Source organism: Leptopilina boulardi, unplaced genomic scaffold (genome assembly GCF_019393585.1).
Source record: "Leptopilina boulardi isolate dan_hultmark-lab unplaced genomic scaffold, ZJU_Lbou_2.1 LbouV2_221, whole genome shotgun sequence".
NCBI lineage: Eukaryota > Metazoa > Arthropoda > Insecta > Hymenoptera > Figitidae > Leptopilina > Leptopilina boulardi.
The window spans coordinates 951,162-969,562 of NW_026137776.1; the positions used below are offsets into that span (position 1 = coordinate 951,162).

General features: G+C 21.4%; 1 protein-coding gene across 4 annotated transcripts in view; it reads left to right on the forward strand.

Annotated features, from left to right (window-relative positions):
- LOC127279685 (voltage-dependent calcium channel subunit alpha-2/delta-3) overlaps window positions 1-18,401 on the forward strand; it is a 33,100-nt gene that overhangs the window by 9,303 nt on the left and 5,396 nt on the right. For 3 of the 4 annotated variants that reach the window (XM_051302205.1, XM_051302206.1, XM_051302207.1), the window contains 18 exons: window positions 579-660; window positions 2,991-3,110; window positions 4,409-4,631; window positions 6,469-6,600; window positions 8,251-8,841; window positions 9,007-9,143; window positions 10,939-11,019; window positions 11,113-11,193; window positions 11,289-11,363; window positions 11,512-11,526; window positions 11,635-11,742; window positions 11,951-12,022; window positions 12,162-12,303; window positions 12,654-12,872; window positions 13,014-13,113; window positions 17,142-17,174; window positions 17,915-18,019; window positions 18,100-18,212. In XM_051302205.1, coding sequence (XP_051158162.1) covers window positions 579-660; window positions 2,991-3,110; window positions 4,409-4,631; window positions 6,469-6,600; window positions 8,251-8,841; window positions 9,007-9,143; window positions 10,939-11,019; window positions 11,113-11,193; window positions 11,289-11,363; window positions 11,512-11,526; window positions 11,635-11,742; window positions 11,951-12,022; window positions 12,162-12,303; window positions 12,654-12,872; window positions 13,014-13,113; window positions 17,142-17,174; window positions 17,915-18,019; window positions 18,100-18,212 — 2,429 coding nt within the window. The remainder of the gene's footprint in view (window positions 1-578; window positions 661-2,990; window positions 3,111-4,408; window positions 4,632-6,468; window positions 6,601-8,250; window positions 8,842-9,006; window positions 9,144-10,938; window positions 11,020-11,112; window positions 11,194-11,288; window positions 11,364-11,511; window positions 11,527-11,634; window positions 11,743-11,950; window positions 12,023-12,161; window positions 12,304-12,653; window positions 12,873-13,013; window positions 13,114-17,141; window positions 17,175-17,914; window positions 18,020-18,099; window positions 18,213-18,401) is intronic. The other variant, XM_051302208.1, reaches the window with a different exon arrangement.

The window sequence follows — 18,401 nt, forward strand, 5'->3', positions numbered from 1 at the left end:
TCTTATTAAAAAAAAAAATTTCGCGTCCTTGTGCTCGTGGAATATCATATCTTCATGTTTAAGAAACACTTAAACCACAATTTCTAAGAGGCTTATTAGCTTTGGACAAGGAGACTTAAAAGTTTCTTCAATCCTAACCAAGTTGAAGGTTATAATTGTATTGCGAAAATTTTAATTAACTGCAATTAAAACTTGGGATATACAACTTCTATATATATAGAAGAGAAAATCAATGTTTTAAATAGAAATTTATTTTAGGAAAATAATTATAATTTTAGCAAGGTTATTATATTAAAAAAAAATTTATTTAATTCAAATAATCGGTTACTTTACTATTATCGAATAAATATTTATTTGAAATAAATAATTTTTGTTTGAATTAAATAAAAACTGTATTTTAATAATTTTTGTATTTGAAACAAATACAATTTTGAATAATAATTATTTGATACAAGTAAATATTTATTTAATAATAGAAAAATAACTGATTATTTGAATTTTTTTTCAGTGTATGATATGTATAATTATTATATTGTTTAAAAAAAAAACTTGTTAGCAAAAAGTAAAAATCTTTTCAGAGTGAAAAATTGGGCCATGAGGTTTGGTGTAGACCTTTGGGAGTATGGAAAACAAGTCACCAAAATTACGGAAATAAAACGGGTAAGAAAACATATCAAAATACATATTTTTACGAGTTATTGGAAAATTCTATTCCAGAGACACACTTTTTTTCATATATATTTTAATTAAATGTAAAAGGATAACGTGTTTTTTTTATAAAAATTAAAAATTTTTTTTCAATATAAATTTATAATTTTTCGAACTATCGAATAAATAGTCAATAATGAGATTTTTTATTTTATCAAACGAAAGCTAAACGTGAGTAAAAATAACATAAATTAAGAAAAATTACCTAATTTTTAAATGAGTTTGTAAAACTCTGAAATTTGAACAGAAAATCTGAAAATTACGTAATTTGGACTAAAAATGAAAATATTCGATTTCTCAACTTTTTTTTTTTTTTTACTTTTATATTTAAAAATGAGATTTATTTCTGTTTTTTAAATGAAAAATAGGAAAAATTGATTTATTTTTTCATTTCTTTGTTTTATATGATAAAGCAAGATTATTTTACAATATCAAATATTAAAGTAAAAAGATAAAAAATTTCATTTTTAATAATTTTTGAAAAATTTATTTTTGGGTTAGAATTTAAAAAAAAACATGAATTCAAATCTTGAAAATTTGTCTAATTCAATAATTTAAAAAATTTACGCTTCTATAAAAATTATTATAAGTAAATCTCTATAGAATCCATTCTAGTCAAATTTCAAAAAAATTTTATGATTGGATATTTAAAATTTTTTTTTAACTCCAAATAGCAATAATTTCGAAAAACATTTTTAAAAAAAGTACCACAAAAAAAGGAAATTTTCGTTTTTATCAAATAATCTGAACATTGTTTTCTCTTTAATTTTGAAAGACTCTAAATATAATACTCTAAATAATAATAATAATAATAATAATTTGCAGATTTTTAAATAACTTGTAACGTAGGATTTTTCGAAAACGATAAATTTGTGTAAAATGAATAAAATAATAATAATTAAAAAAACATGTACAAAATAATTTTTTTTTTAAATTGTTTAAGCTCAATTCATAGAAAATTGTTGAGTTAAATAATTACCAAAAAAAAAATTTCAAAAAAAAATTTCAATTAAAAATTCTTTTTTGAGGTTTAATAAAAAATTTTAAAAAATCTAACACAAAAATAAGTTTTCAATAATAATTCAAAATTTTTTAATTTTTCTTTTATATTAATTATAATTTTTACTTATTTAAAATCTAAAAAGTATCTATACCTATATTATATATTTCATTTGTAGATTTAAAATCAAAACTAGAAATTTTTGTACGTAAATTAGTTACTAATTTTTTTCTTTTTTGGTACGTAAAGTACATAATTTTTCACGAAACTGAAGTAGGCAAAAAAAATATTTTTCTATAATTTGTTGATTAATGAAAACCACACAAGAAATATTTTTTAGGCAAAAAATTATACAATTTTTCAATTTTAATAAATTATTTCTTTAAGAATTGTTTATTATAAACGTTGTGTACTTCAGTTTTTGTTAATTTTCAATATCAAAGACGCTTCGAATCCTGTTCATCGAATAAAAGTAAAATTTATTTTTGACTCTCTTTTATTTTTTGGTCAAACCTTTTTTCTTTACTCTCTAAATCTAAATTAGTATAAATGTTCACTAATTTAAATTAATGACATTTTGCTTTAGAATAAGTTAAATTTTACTAATTGTTAGTAAAAGATACTAATAATTAGTAAAAGATACTAATAATTAGTAAAATTTTACTAATTCAGAAGCAAAAAGTGAGTTACTAATTCAAATTAGTGAACATTTTTACTAATTCAGATTTAGAGAGTAATTTTTTTTTTAATTTTTCCAATTGAAAATGCGTCAAAAAAAAACTATCGAAATTAATATAAAAAAAAATTTTATATTTCATATTATGTAATTGAAAAAAAAATTATTTAACTATGAGAACGATTGCAGAAAGAAACGTTTTTTCTCCCTCCTGATCACTTTACGTGAAATATATATGTATATAAAAAAATAAATGTTTTGTGTTTGGAAAGTTCGCGGATTTTTCTACTCTCTCAGTATAGAAATGAAACGAAAGTTTAGTTCGAATCTCTGATTTAAAACAAAGCTCGAAAGTTTTCACAAAAAAAAAGTCCTCGATTTTGTATGTGAACTTTTTTTTTCTATTTACTGTTATGTAACGACATTGATCCGACGCTATAAACACAACCAGAGGATAACGGTTGATTTTTGTGGATCAACATCTGTTAGCCCTTAAAGTAGATAGACGCACATGAACTAAATATATATATATATAAAAAAGTGTGTTTGTACATTAATAAAACAAAATTTGAATTAAATTAATATATATATATTTTTTTTTACCAGGCTTATGCTAGTCACGGTCCAGACAAGGCAAGTGTAAATAAAAAAGATGGCCTTATGCTTGTACGAGAAATGGCTAGCGAAGTGAAAAACTTAATGGACTTCAAAATGAACGCTGTTATGGTAAATATTTTTTTTCCAAACTGAAAATTCAATTTTATTAAATAAACATTCTTTTTTCCTATTAATATATTATTTTAAAATAATTTTATTGTTAATAATTTATATCCATGAAGTTGGCGTCGACGCTCAGCATTGAAAATTATTTTTCATGGGTTAAAAAAATTTTTTCAAGATATTATTTAGATTGAAAAATGAAAAAAAAATAATTTAAAATTTTTGATTCTGCGAAAAACAATTTTCGGCGCTAAGCGTCGAAATCAACTTCAGAGAGGTAATAATTTTTCAAAATTATTAAAGTTAAAATTTATTTTTTTTAAATTTAAAAAAAATTTTTTTAATTCTAATTTTTTATTTATTAATTTTAATACTACTAAAATTTTTACTAGTACTCAGTATTTTAGTAATAATTTTATTTATTTAGCAACAAACCTGAAAAACGTTTGAATTAAAATTAAAATAATTTTTTTATTATTAAACGTAATTTAAATTACTCGAATTAACAACTGGTAAAATTAGTTAAAAAAATGTTCGATAAACACCGAATGATTATTATATTAAATTCATCGATAGAGAAAAATTATTCTATTCTCTCATATATGTATGTTGTCAATACTATTACACACTGATCACTTTCAATTCATTCATTCATTGTATCTTTCTCATCTTCCGGACTATCACACCCTTTAATATTTCATATCGACATTTTTGTGAAAAATCACAGACTGACAAAGTTCTTCGAACCGTACATTTTCATTCGCTAAAAATTACTTCATTTCGTAAAACATATATTGAAACGCATTTTCATTTCATTTCTATATTTTCGTTTCTTTTGTTGTTTTTTTTTATTATTTTTTTTTTAAAAGCAGACTATATAAATAATTCAATGACTATTATCAAATAAATATTTACTTGTATTAAATAATTATTGAGGTTTTCAAATATACAAAAATTATAGATTTAAATACAGTAATTATTGGTTGAAATAAAAAATTTTATTTTATTTTATTGAAAATATTTAATTCAAGTTAAAAATTTTATTGGTTTAAGTAAATATTTATTTGATAATAGTCAAGTAATATTTGTATCAAATAATTTTTTTTTTTCGTTGTAGATCTAATGGAAGGATTAAAAAAATATATAATTTTTGCACGGGACATTTAACACTGTACATGATAAATTTTGTTGTGTATATAGTAATTTTGAGGGTTAAAAGTGTGAAAATGATATTTTTTTTCCCCCGTTAAAATTTACATCCAGCTGCCGAGGTATTATGCAATCTCTTTTTAATAACATTACAGAGGTTAATGGAGAGTGCCGAGCAGGCTGCACTCTCAGCTCCAAGGGAAGGAAACGCCTCTCCGAAGTATTATGCATCTCATCGACTAAATCTATTCACTGAAGATGGGAAGGTGGCGTCCGGTGCTAGAGAAATGTCTCTTACTCCAAATCGTCACTTTGATCACTTGGCAGTCAATGCTAGTCTATCAGCCGTCCTTTTACCCCCAGCAATCAAAGACACAGGTGATTTTAATATTACAATATAAACAAAAAACAAAACAAAAAATTTATCTACAAATAAGAATTTTTTTGGGACGTATGAATTTTCGATAAAAAAAAATTATTAGGATTTTCATTTTAAAGAATTTTATTAGAAAAAATTGTTTAGTTATCGAATTTTTCATTTGACAATATCTATTTTTATTTTACAGCTAATTTCTCTTTACACAACTTTTTAATTGAGAAAAATTCTAATTTACTTAAAATAATAATTTAGCAGAATTGTCATTTAACGGAATTTCAAGAGATTTGAATTTTTCAAATACTAAAATTTACAATTAACGAAAATTTTCATTTGTCTAAATTTTTATTTGGTAGAATTTTTAAAACGCCGAATTTCCATTTGTCCGAAATGGCAAATGGACGACGAAACAATCGAAAAAAAAAATTTAGCACGATTTTGAAAAATTAACCAATCACAATTATTTGTTAAATAATTTCATGATTTGTCAGGCCTTGAATTATATGAATTTTTCCGATTTTTTTTTCGATAATACAACTTTTCTCGAGGTATTTTAATAAGTAATGACTTTTTCGACATTTTTTTTAACAAAATTTTTAAAAATACGTTTTTGTTTTTTTTTTCTTAAAATCTTCTTTATTTAAATTATTTAACAAATTTTGTACTAAAATTCTTCTCTAAATTAATTGTTTTGAATAATTTTAAATTAAATTCTTGATAAATTCAATTGTCTTGAACTATTTTTCAATTAAAAATTTTATAAAATTCAATAATTGTTTAAAATTAAAAAAAAAAATTACCAAAAATTTCAATTCAAAATCACTTGAAATTCAATTACATAACAAAAATTTCAATTTAAAATCTTCTACAATTTATTTTGTTTTTTTTTTTGTAATAAAAATTTCAACTGTAATTCTTTCAAAATCCAATTATTTTTAATAATTCTAATATTTCTGTTAAAAAAATCCAATTATTTAAAAATAATATTAATAAAAACTCTAAAATGAAATTGTTCTCAGAAATTAAAAAAAAAACTACAGCTGTTTCAATTTTCAGAAATCTAATAAAATTCTTTAAAATGAAAATTTTAACTAATTTTTATAGGAAATTTCTGCGCCCCTTTTTTTAATAATATGTATTTCATTTTTATTATTAAGAAAAAATTTTACGATATTTTTATTTTTAAACTATTTTCTCAAATTTTTATTGATTTTATTTACATGACCGACGATCAAATTGAAAATTAATTATAAATAAAATAAATCAATAAAATTAAATATGAAAATAAATTCAACAAAAATTTAAAAAAAAATAATATAGGTATAGTATAAAAATATCTCAAGGAGAAAAGTATATATTTTGTGTGTCGGTTTAGTGAAGGCAATGTGGCAACTATTGACGTTAGTGAAATTCTTCCTTAACAGAGAATTCGGTGAAACTTTAAAGCTTTTCTTGAAATTAAAAAAGTTGGAGGGTTTTATTGGATTTTGATCAGTCCTTTGACACTGCACAAACTATTTCAAGAGTCATTATAGAAGTTTAAGAAATTTTCTACGAGTTACTTGCAGACCTTTGGTGAATTAGTAAAGATCTTTAAAGAATTTTTTTTGTAAAATTTTAACAAGCATTGAATCCAATCTTTTTCTATATTTGAAAAGAGATTCTTAAATTATATTCTTTCATTTTTAATAAGTATTTTAATTAGTTTTTAAACGTGTTGGAAAATTAAACATTTTTTTTTTCAAAATTATTAAATTTTGTTTTTTTAATTTATTAACATTATTATTATTATTATTATTATTATATTATAATTATTATTTAATATTTTTATTATTAAAGATCCTGAAGTAGCAGCAGCGATTCAATGGAGTGAACATTTAAATCCTATTTTCGTTAATAACTACGAAAGTGATCCAACTCTTTCTTGGCAATATTATGGAGCTACCGCGGGATTCCTAAGGAGATTTCCTGGTAAGAAAAAAGAAATTTCTTTTTATTTTCTTTTAAAATTAATTTTTTTGTGGTGCATGAATTTCCCATAAAAATTATAAATTAGAATTTTTAATTATTTTTTAGATAAATTTTCAGTTTTCAAATTAAAATTTGACAGACTTTCTTTTTATACGAATTTTTATTTTACAGTCATTTTCTTTAATTGATTTTTTATTTAAAAGAATTTTAATTTAAATAAATTTTTATTCAATCGAATTTTATGTGACACGAATTTTTAAATGGCAAAAATTTCAATTCACCGAATTTTTAATTGTACAACTTTTTAATTGATAGAATTTTTAGAACGTCGAATTTTTATTTGTCCGAAATTGTAAATACCCGAACACAAACAATCGACAAAAAGATTTCGGCGCAAATTTTTAAAATTGACCAATCACGATTTTCTTGATAATTTCTTATTGGTCAATTTTAAAAATTGCTCTGAAATTTTTCTGTCCATTGTTTGTTCGGACATTTGTAATTTCCAGGCCTCGGATTATTATATGACTTTTTCGACATTTTCTTACTTTTTTTCGAAAATACGACTTTTTTCCACTTTTTTTTTTAACAAAATTTTTAAACAAAATACTTCTTTTTTAGTATACAATGCAGATTAAAAATAAAATTACTAAAAATTTCAATTTAAAAAATAAATAAATAAAAATTACCTTCTAAAATTGAATTATTTATAAAATTTTTTAAAATTTAATAATTTAACTATAATTCTTCCGAAATATATTTTAAATGATTTTTATAATATTCTTTGAAAATTTAATTGCGTGAAAGCATTTTTTAATTAAAAAATTTTTAAATTCAATATTTTTGTCTGATATTTCTAATATATTTTTCATCAACAGAATTCACCAAAAATTTCAATTTAAAATCTTTTAAAATTTTATTATTTCTAAAAATATCAACTGTAACTGATCCAAAATTTAATGATTTTAAATAATTTTTATAATATTCTTCAAAAATTTAATTATTTGAAAAAGTTTTTAATAAAAACTCTAAAATTGAATTGTTTTCAGAATTTTTTTTTAAATTTGTCTTAATTAAAATTTAAAAAAATTTACATCTTAGTTCGAATCTAAAATTTTTGAAATAAATTTTGATAATATATTTTTTTTCAATGTAAATCGACTAAAACGACTTTTTTTTTAGCTTTATAGTTGATCCGAGGCCTGAATTTTGGGACAAATAAAAATTTGACGTCCTAAAAATTCTATCGATTAAAAAGTCGTAACAAAAAAAATTCGGAAAAATTAAAATTCGGTGAATTGGAAATTTTGTCATTTAAAAATTCGATTGAATGAGAATTCTGTTAAATTAAAATTCGCTTAAATTAAAATTGTTGTAAATAAAAAGTCATGTAAAGTAAATGACTGTAAATTAAAAATTCTGTTAAACAAGAATTGGATAACTAAAAATTTTGTTATGTAAAAATTCGTATAAAAAGTAAATCCGTCAAATTTCAATTCGAAAATTGAAAATTCGTGTAAATAATAATTTTTTTTATAATAAAATAGTTTAAAATAAAAATTCTAATTAATGATTTTTCATGGAAAATTCATGCGTCCAATTTTTTTTTAATATTTAAACTAATTATTTTGTTATTTATCATTGAATTAGCAATATCCTGGCCACCAATAGACACTGTGTCAATGCCAAGAAATACAGAAACTGTTCGCGATGTTTACGATTTTCGTATATCTGATTGGTTCATTGGAGGTGCAACGAGTCCAAAGGATTTAGTTATATTAGTCGATGGCTCTAGTTTATCATCGAGTAAAATTCGTGATTTAACAATTAGTACAACAAAAACAATTTTAGAATCACTTGGCCCAGTTGATTATGTGAATATTTATAAATACGGTGAGAATGCAGAGGAAATTATTCGTTGCTTTAAAGACAGTTTAGTACCAGCAAATCCTGAGAATATAAAAGATCTAAAAGTAACAATGAATTCATTAAAAGCCGATTCACCGGTTAATGTGACAGCTGCTTTTAGCGCAGCATTTGAATTACTTAATAGATATAATAAATCTGGCCAAGGATCACAATGTAATCAGGCAATTATGTTGGTCACTTCAAATACTGAAGCACCATCGGCTGATTTGATAAAAAAATTTAATGAACCACATAAACCAGTGAGAATTTTTTCTTATTTAATCGGAGGAAACAAGAGTCCTGATCTTTACAATTTAGCTTGCAACAACAAAGGTATGATAACTTAAATAAATAGTATTATTCTCAATTTTCATCTATTTTTTATCTACTATTCAAAGATAATAAAATAATTCGTTAAAATTTTCACATCTTTTTTCGAGTAATGTAATTATTTTTTAAATAGATAAATGAAAGTTAAATAGTAATTCTAATTTTCAGGATTTTACGCAAGAATAACTAACAGAGAGGAAATTAATTCAAAAGTTTTTGAATATGTAAAAGTCCTATCTCGACCAATGGTATTATATCAGCATGATCATCCTATCCACTGGACACCAGTCTACGTTGGAGGGAAAGTATGTTATTCAAATACTTTGTCTCTTTTCTATTTGAAATTTGAATTTGCTAGAAACTTTTTTGGAAACTTAGTTTTAAAATTGAAAAACTTCTACTTGTTTCGATTCATCTGTTTTTTTTTCTTCTTATTGCCTTCTTACTATTGGAATTATTAAATATAATAAACAATTGTTTCTATACAATTGTCAAATTTTTTTCACAATTCGATATTTAAAACAATAATTTTTAAAGATTTTTATTTATATTTTGCAAATTTATCATTTGGTTGTTGTTAATATCAAATAATAATAATAATAATAATAATATTCAAATTACTACTACAAGCCTCGGATTGTACGACTTTTTTTAAACTTTTTTCTGACTTATTTTCTTAATAAAAGGCGATTTTTTCGATTTATTTTACAAATGGAATTAAAAATTTATTAAATCAAAAAATAATCTATAACTTTTTTAAAACAAACTGTAGCTTTTCCAAAATCCAATTATTTTGAAAATTTGAATCTTAAAAAAAAGTCTGCCAAATTAATTAAATTTAATTATTTGAATTATTATTATATTATTATTATTTTAATTATTTTATTACCTATTTAATTATTTTCAATAATTTTAATAAAATTATTTGAAAATTTAAATTATTTAAAATATTTTCCAATTGAAAATTCTCAAAAATTCAATTATTGCTTAAAATTCTTTTTAAAAAAATCATCGATTCGAAAATTCGAATTTACAATTCAAAATCTGAAATTTGATTATGTAATTATTCTAAAAATCTAGTTGTACCTCTTCTAAAATTAAATTATTTTTTTAAATTTCTATTTAAAATTCTTTGACAAGTTAATTATTTTTAATAATTTTAACAATGTTCTTCTAAAATTCAATTATTTAAAATATTTTTGTATTATTCAATTAAAATTTTTTTTAATCTTTAATTATTGTCGAGAATTTGTAAAAAAAAAAAAAAAAAAATTATCAGGAATTTTATAAAAATTTTAATTTAAAATCTCTTGAAATTCAATTACAATTTCTAAAAATCTTAAATATATTTAATTCTTCAAAAACTCCATTTTTTTTAAATTATCTAAAATTCTTCGCCAAATTAATTATTTTCAATAATATAAATCAATATTGTTTCAGTTCAAAAATTTTTTATCAATTTTTTCTAAAATTTAATTAAACTTTTTTTTTGCGCCTTTAATTTCATTGCAATTTTCATTTTTTCTACTTAATACATATTTTACCGAATTTTGATTAAAAATGAATTTAAATAAATTTCTCATTGAAATTTAAAGAATTTAAAACAATAATTGTCTCGATAAAATTGCTTTAAATATTTATGTAAAAATTACAATAACAGTGACAGACCAATTAGTAAGGTCTTTAATATGTTAAATCTGCGTTTATTTCTACTTTTTTGAAAAATAAATTTATCGAATTTTGCAAAAAATTGCTCCTCAAATAAATAAATTCATTAAATTAAACATTTTAATCATTTAGCAATTAAAATTTTTTTTTAATTCAATTATTCAAAAAAATATTATTCTGAAAACTTGAAAGCTTTAAATAAAATATTTAATCAATTTTGAGCTTCGAAGTAAAACATAATTTAACAATACATTCGTTTTTTTTCTTCCCTGTTCTAAGAAAAAGTTTTTAAAAATAACCAGAAAAAAAATCTGTTTTTTTTGTCCTGGAAAATCTGGAAAAATCAACTATAAATAATACTTGAAAGATATTATAATTTGCTGTGAAATAAAAATATTTCAATATTAAATCTATAAAATTAATTATTTACAGAGTAGCAGATTTGGTGCTGAATATCAGGGTCAATTAATGGTGTCAGTAACTGCTCCTATTCTAGATCGACGAAATCATTCTGTAATTATCAAATTAATTTTAAAAGCATTTTTCTTCAAAGAGAATATTATTTATTTTCTATTTATTATATCTTTAAATTAATTCAATTTATAGGAAAAAACAGCAAATTTATTGGGTATTGTTGGAACTGATGTGCCTGTTGAGGAAATACAAAAGCTTATTCCACCATATAAGGTAATTTATACAATATAAATTTCTTAAACTTTCTAAATATATGAAAATAATTAAAACGTTAATGATAAAAAAAAAAAAAAATTAATTCATTACAGTTGGGAGTAAATGGTTATTCTTTCATAGTCGATAACAATGGTCGTGTTCTTTATCATCCTGATTTAAGGCCAATGGTAAGTTGAGAAAATTTTTATTATATCATTTTTTGCAAAGTTTTATAAATGAAATATTATTTACAGAATAAAATTTTATTTATATGACGTATATATTACAATTTTTTTAAATGGAAAACAAAAATCTAACGTTTTTTATTTTTTGCAGCCAGGAAATGTCGACGTGAGTATTTTGTATATAAATTAATAATTAAAAATATCGTTTACTTGTTATATTTTATTTAAAAACGCCTTTTACAATTTTCTAAATCATCAAATTAATTTCTTTCAGTATGAAGAGACGTTGAAACCTAAATATATTGGTGTGGATTTATCAGAAGTCGAATTGACTGAATATGATGGACCCTCGCATCACTTGAATGATTCTCTCCTTCTGGACGTAAGTTATATAAAAAAAAATTTCAAAGAATTATTTAAATTCAAGTTAAAGATAATTAAATTAAATTAAAGTTGTTTTTGATATATCTTTCCTGCCCTAATAAATTGCCAAAAAAAATTTAAGAAATTATAAAATTTTACTAGATAAAAAAAAGTTTCATTTTACATTTCTGTTGAAATATAAGGGAAAATAATAATTTTTTTTGCAGCTGAGACACGAAATGGTGGATCAGAAAGAAGGAGAGACAGCTTTCTCTGTGAAAGTTCATTATGATGATATGGTAAGTGTTTTAATTAAATAAATTTATATTTATTTTTCAAAAGACAATTAATTTTGTTGAAATAAATTCAAAATTAATTTCATTTAAATTTTGCTTTTTTTTAGAATTAAAATATGTATTTTTTTTTTCAATTTTTCAGAAGAGGGTCACGATTAGGCACAATAAATATTTTTACAAGCAAATTGAAGGTACACCATTTTCTTTGGGGTTGGCATTACCGGAGGGCTACGGCATGTATGCATTACATGCTGAGCACGAAATAAAGCATACTAATTTAAATTGTAAGTAATCTTTTATTTTTTTAGTCTTATAAATGAAAACAATATTAAAACATAATTTCTTACGTTATTTTTTTACATTTCACAGATTTATAATTTTTAATCTATATATTTTTGAAAAGTTAATTAAATTATAACTTAAATTATTATGTTAATTTATAATTTAATTAATTATTTGTGTTTTTATTAATTTGTGATTTATTCTAAATATGAACTTTATTATTTTTAACTTTTATTTTTATTTCTCTGACTCCAGATTCGTTTGAAAAATTTTAAATCTATATTATAATTCGGAAATTAAATTATAAAAAAAAAACTGACTCACTAACGTGAAGAAATTGTTTTTTTTTCAGTAACGGAATTGTTTAAAGGACATTGGAAAGTTCATCCGGATTGGATTTATTGCGAATATAATTCTGCCTCCGATAAAAAATTTGCTACCCCAGAAGAACGTGTCCTTCATTTTCTATCCCGGTCTCGAAAACCGGGTTGGAAATGGATGTCAATGCGACCAAAGAGTCAAAGCTCACATCCTAAACAAGCGAGCAAACCAGATAAAGAAGCATATTATTGTAAGCATTTTCAGAAATTCATTATTTTTTATTATTAATTCATTTAATTATTAATTACACAAATTTTTCTAAATTTAAAAAAAAACAATTGAAATTTTTCCCATTTTAATTTAATTTAATATAAAAAAAATTATTTTCCAGGTGACAAAACACTTTTACAGTCTTTGGTATTAGATGCTAAAGTAACACAAGATTTTGAAAAGAAAAGTGAAAAATCTTTGCATAAAGAAGAGAATTTAAGGTAAGTTTTGCAAAAAAAAACAAAATAAAAAAAAAAATTTTTTTTTTTGGCACGCCCGTTTAAACAAACGAAAACAAACCTTAGCACCAGTAATGCACAAAGCACAATGCTAGTTTTCTTTTAGTCACTTAGCACCTATTCAATTGTCCCTACAGTGAAAGTGGGAGAAGAATGCAAAGCACCACCATATATAGCTCTTGCTTTCTTGTCACCCGGTGTTTTTCATATATGTCTTTCTATTCTAATCCAAGATCAACTTTAAAAAAAAAAGAAAGAATTATATTTCTTTTACGAATATTAATCCATTTTAGAAATACGTAACTAACTTTTTTTTTTTTTCAATAAAATATTACAAAATTTTATTAGGATCAATTGTAATTATTTTATCTAAAATCGTTCTGGCCTGTTTTTAAACAAAAAAAAATCTTACAATTCGTAATAATAATTTTTTATATTCGTACAATATATTTTTAACGATTTTTTTAAAATTTATATATTTTCCTTGGAATTTAAATTTTAGAGATGGATTGCAAGGAAAAAAGGTTAATTTAACAGCCGTAAAAATTAGTTAAAAAAGTACAGAAATAATAATAAAATTATGATTACTTAAATAATAATAATTTTTGTAAAATCCATTATTATCATTTGAAATTATGCAATAAAACGTTTTTTTTTTAAATCAGTAATTCACTTAATATAAATTCTACTATATTTCATACAAACCCAGGGTGTCTAACGGTCAGGAAATTATTTATTGAATCTAATAAATGATTTTTTAATATAAATAAAAATTATTTGTTACAATTTTATTTTATCGGTTCAACTTAAAATAAAGTAAATTATTCATTAATACGAATAATTTATTATTTAATGTTAATACCCACATTTAACTTTTAAAAATTTTTACGGCGTCGAATATTAAATTATCCAATTTCTATTTAGCAAAATTGTAAAAAGTGGATTTTATATTATGCAAAATTTTCATATCGAAGAATTTACTTTTAATTAAAATTCGATTTAAAAGAATTTCTATTTAGCAGAACTCATATAAAGCATTTTTTCTAATATTCTTAAAAAATTTTAAATTAATATAATTCCAATTTAACGAAATTTATGTCTATAAAAGTTGACAAAAAAAGAACTAAGTAGAATTTTTCTTTAATGAGAATTCTGTTAAATAAGAATTAGTTGGAATTAAAATATTCTTTAATAAAAATTTTTATTTTATTTTATTTTATTTTATTTGGAACATAACGGGACATGCCCTTTCGTACAAAAGTACTCCTAAATCTAAAAATTACAATACTATATTTTACTAAATCTAGGTAGCCACTTAAGAAAAGATATTTTAGTTTTCGTTTAGCAAGATATTACGTAATGATGATGTGAATCGTGTGACATTATTATCAAAGAAATTAATGTCATTAGAAATCATGTTTGCCTCTCTGCTAAGTCTAGCAATCAATGAGTTATTACCATAATTAGTTCTTCTTCTTAATTTTGTTAAATAGAAATTCTGTTAATTTTGGATTTATTCAATTAAAATTCTGTTAAGTAAATATTTTGATAAATCGAAATTGACTAAAAATAACAATTCTGTTAAAAAAATTTTTCTTTATGCAATTTTTCTTGACATAAATTCTGTTAAATTGAAATTGTATTAACTTGAAATTCGATGTACTAGAAAATCTGCTTTATATAATACCAGCAAAATTAAACGCGCGCAAGCGCGCCAAATTGAGTATTTAATTATTTGTTATAAAGAAATTAAAGATTAATATTATCAATAATAATTTAATTTATTAGAATATTATTACATATTAAATGATAATAATGAAAATTATATGTTTACAGGCCTCGTATTATACGACTTTTTTTTCCGACAATTAATTCAATTATTACCCAAAATTTTAATTCAAAATCAATTAAAATTGAATAATTATCAAAAATTTTCAATTTAAAATTTAATTATTTACCAATTTTTCAATTTAAAATGAAATAAAATTCAATTATTTTCTAAAATTTCAATTCAAAATTAATTATCCAAATTTTCAATCAAAAATGAACTTAAATTAAATTATTATCCAAAATTTCAATTAAAATTCAATTATTTCCCAAAATTTTCAATTCAAAATGAAGTGAAATTCAATTATTTTCCAAATTTAAAATCAAATAAAATTTAATTATTCTCAAAAATTTGAATTCAAAATTAATTGAATTTTCAATAATTTGAATTTAAAAGCATCAAAAACTTAATTATTTCTAAAATTTTCCATCGAAAATTTTTTTTTTGAAATTTAATAATTTCAATTATAACTCTAAGGAAATTCAATTATTTTTAACTATTTTAATAATATTCTTTGAAAATTCAACTATCTGAAACCATTTTTCAATTAAAAATGATTTTCAAATTATTGTATTTTGTCCGCATTTTCTAATAAATTTTTAGTGAAATCATCTAAAATTTTAATTACAAAACACTTAAAGTTTCAATTTATTTCAAAAATCTCAATTTTAAATCTTTGAAAATTCAATTAAATTTAAAAAATGTTTTCCAAAAATTGTTTGATAAATTATTTTTAGTTCTGTAAAATTTAATAATTGTTTGAAAATTAACAATATCTTTTGAAATTTAAATATTTCTAAAAATTTCAACTTTAACCCTTCGAAAAGGATTATTATTGAAAAAAAAATGTTTATTTAAAAATCTGTAAAATATTTTTGTTAAAATAAAAAACAAATCCACTTTTTTTTAGAATATAAATCGACTAAAACGACTTTTTGTGTCTTTAAGTTGATTCGAGGCCTGTGTTTTTATAATTAATATTTAATAGGTATTCGTTGGCCCCTTGTACCTTAAAAATTAATTTTTAAAAATTAATTTTTTTCAAATTACTATCTTGTACGAAATTTCCTGGCGCATCTTTTTTCTCATCATAAATTTTTTGTATTTGTATACAATTTTTGAATCAATATATACAACTTTAAAAAAAATTTCGTTGGTAAACGTTGTGTACTTTAGCTTCGTGAATTGAATTTTCGAATTTGGAATTTTAAAGAAACTTATTCCGAAATTTGGAAACACAATTATACAACTTTGGCAAAAATGAGAAAAAGAATTGTCAAAATTTGACACGTCATAAGATTACTATTCAAAAAAAAAAACGTGAAATCATAAAAGGCCAACTTCAAGTTAGGACAGAAGAACAGACCAAGCATTTTATTATTATAGGTATAATATAATTGTCAAAAATGAATTGTACGAATATCAAAAAAAAATTATTATTTATAAGATTAAAAAAAAAAAAAAAAAAAAAAATAGGCCAGAACGACTTTAGATGAAATATAATATATTGAGCCTATACTTGTTTATGAGAGGAGAAAAATTTTTCAATATTTGTACAAAAAAATAAAAAAGTTTACGAATAATTTGATTTTTTAGAATATTTGAAAAAAATTATTTACAGATAGACGTAGACAAAAAATTGAAAACAAATTATTAAAAATAAATAGAAGCAATTTTTCTAACTAAATCACTAAAAAGACAAATTATTCAAATATTTAAATCAATAATAATGATTGCATAATTAAAAAGGAAATTATAATTAATAATCATAAAAATTACGAACTTCATTTATTAGAATGACCCAAAGATTTAATTTATATAAATTTCAATTTTTAATAATAGTTAATTATAAAAGTATTTAAAATTTATTAGTTTCTTCAGCAAATTGTATGTATTTAAATTGTATTATTGCTTTTTTGTTAATTTTCCAATTTATAAAAATTATTCGAAATACTTTCAAAAAAAAAAAAAAAAAAAATGCGAAAAATTGTTTTAAAATAATTTTGATGAAAAAAAAAAAATATGAAAAATATTGTAAGCTTCTTATATATGAAGAAAAAAGAAAAATTCCACTGCTTTTTCAACACACTGCACTATAATATGCAGAACGTCCCTTTTATTTACACTGTTATATTTTTGGTGTATATTTTATTATATGATTATTGTGTGTCTTCACCGCCAGCCCAATTGCCATACTGATGGCTGTTCTGCAAAGGTAATAATTATGCACAGCTATTTTGTTTAAAACTCACTCGCAACTATTGCACGGTAATGTGTCTCTTAACGATGTCATTTATTCCTATTTAACAAGAGAAAAATATTCATTTTTCATAAAAAAAAAAAAAAAAATTCACTTCTTTATGTGAAATATATCAGAATAATTATTATTTCTTAAAAAAATTAATTTTTAATAGTTTTTTTTATTAAAAAACAAAATCTGATATCTTTCATTATACATAAAGGTTACTAAAAAGAATATTCCATTAACAATATTTCAAAACAAAAATTTATTTTTTAGATATTTGTTAATTTTAATATCAATTATTTCTAGTAAATGGGATTACTAATTACTCTTTAGGTTTAAAAAACAATGGTGAGTATTTTTATACTTAAACAGATCCCAATTTACTAAATAATAATTGAAAAAAAAATTGTTGTTTCTGGAAATGGGTAAATAATAATTTATAAAAAAAAAACTGTTTACTAAAGTGTAGTAAAAAAAAACAAAATACATTTTTTCTTTTTATTTTCAAGGCAAATTTCTTTTTTTCTTTCTTTTTTTTCCTACTATTTTTTTAAAAAAAAAAGTTTGATAAAATTTTAATTGTAAAATTTCTGTTTTCATTTTCAAAACATATAATTTAAATGAAAAATAGTTTTTAAAAATAGCATAAAAGTTTATTCATGTTTATGAATATTCAAGGGAATCAATGTTAACTTGACATTTGTTTTCAGCAAAGGGAAGGGAAGATTTGACGTGGCTCGAAGTTTTATTTCAACTAGAAGTGGACTATTTCGATGGCATGAGCATCAACAAAATGGAGAACCTATTGAAGAACCGTAAATATTTATTAGAATTTGAAAATTATAGGGACATTTTGTTTTTTTTTATATTTATTTTTAATTTCATTTAATTATAGACATTTCGCTGAGACAAATAGAAGAGCAATGGATACGAGTTGGTATAAAAGAGCAGTGGATCAACATTCTGTGGAAGATGAAAGTTTTGTCTTCAGTGTACCCTTTGATGCTGGTACATAAAAAATTTAATAATATTTTTTATATGATTTTCATAATATAAAAATAGACAAAATAATTTTAAAAAATGTAGATAATACAAACTTTTGTAATATTTATTATTTAAAAAATACATTTTGTTTAGATTCGTAATAATAATTTTTGTTTTTTAAAAAAGAAAATTTGATTTTTAGAAAATAGAAAT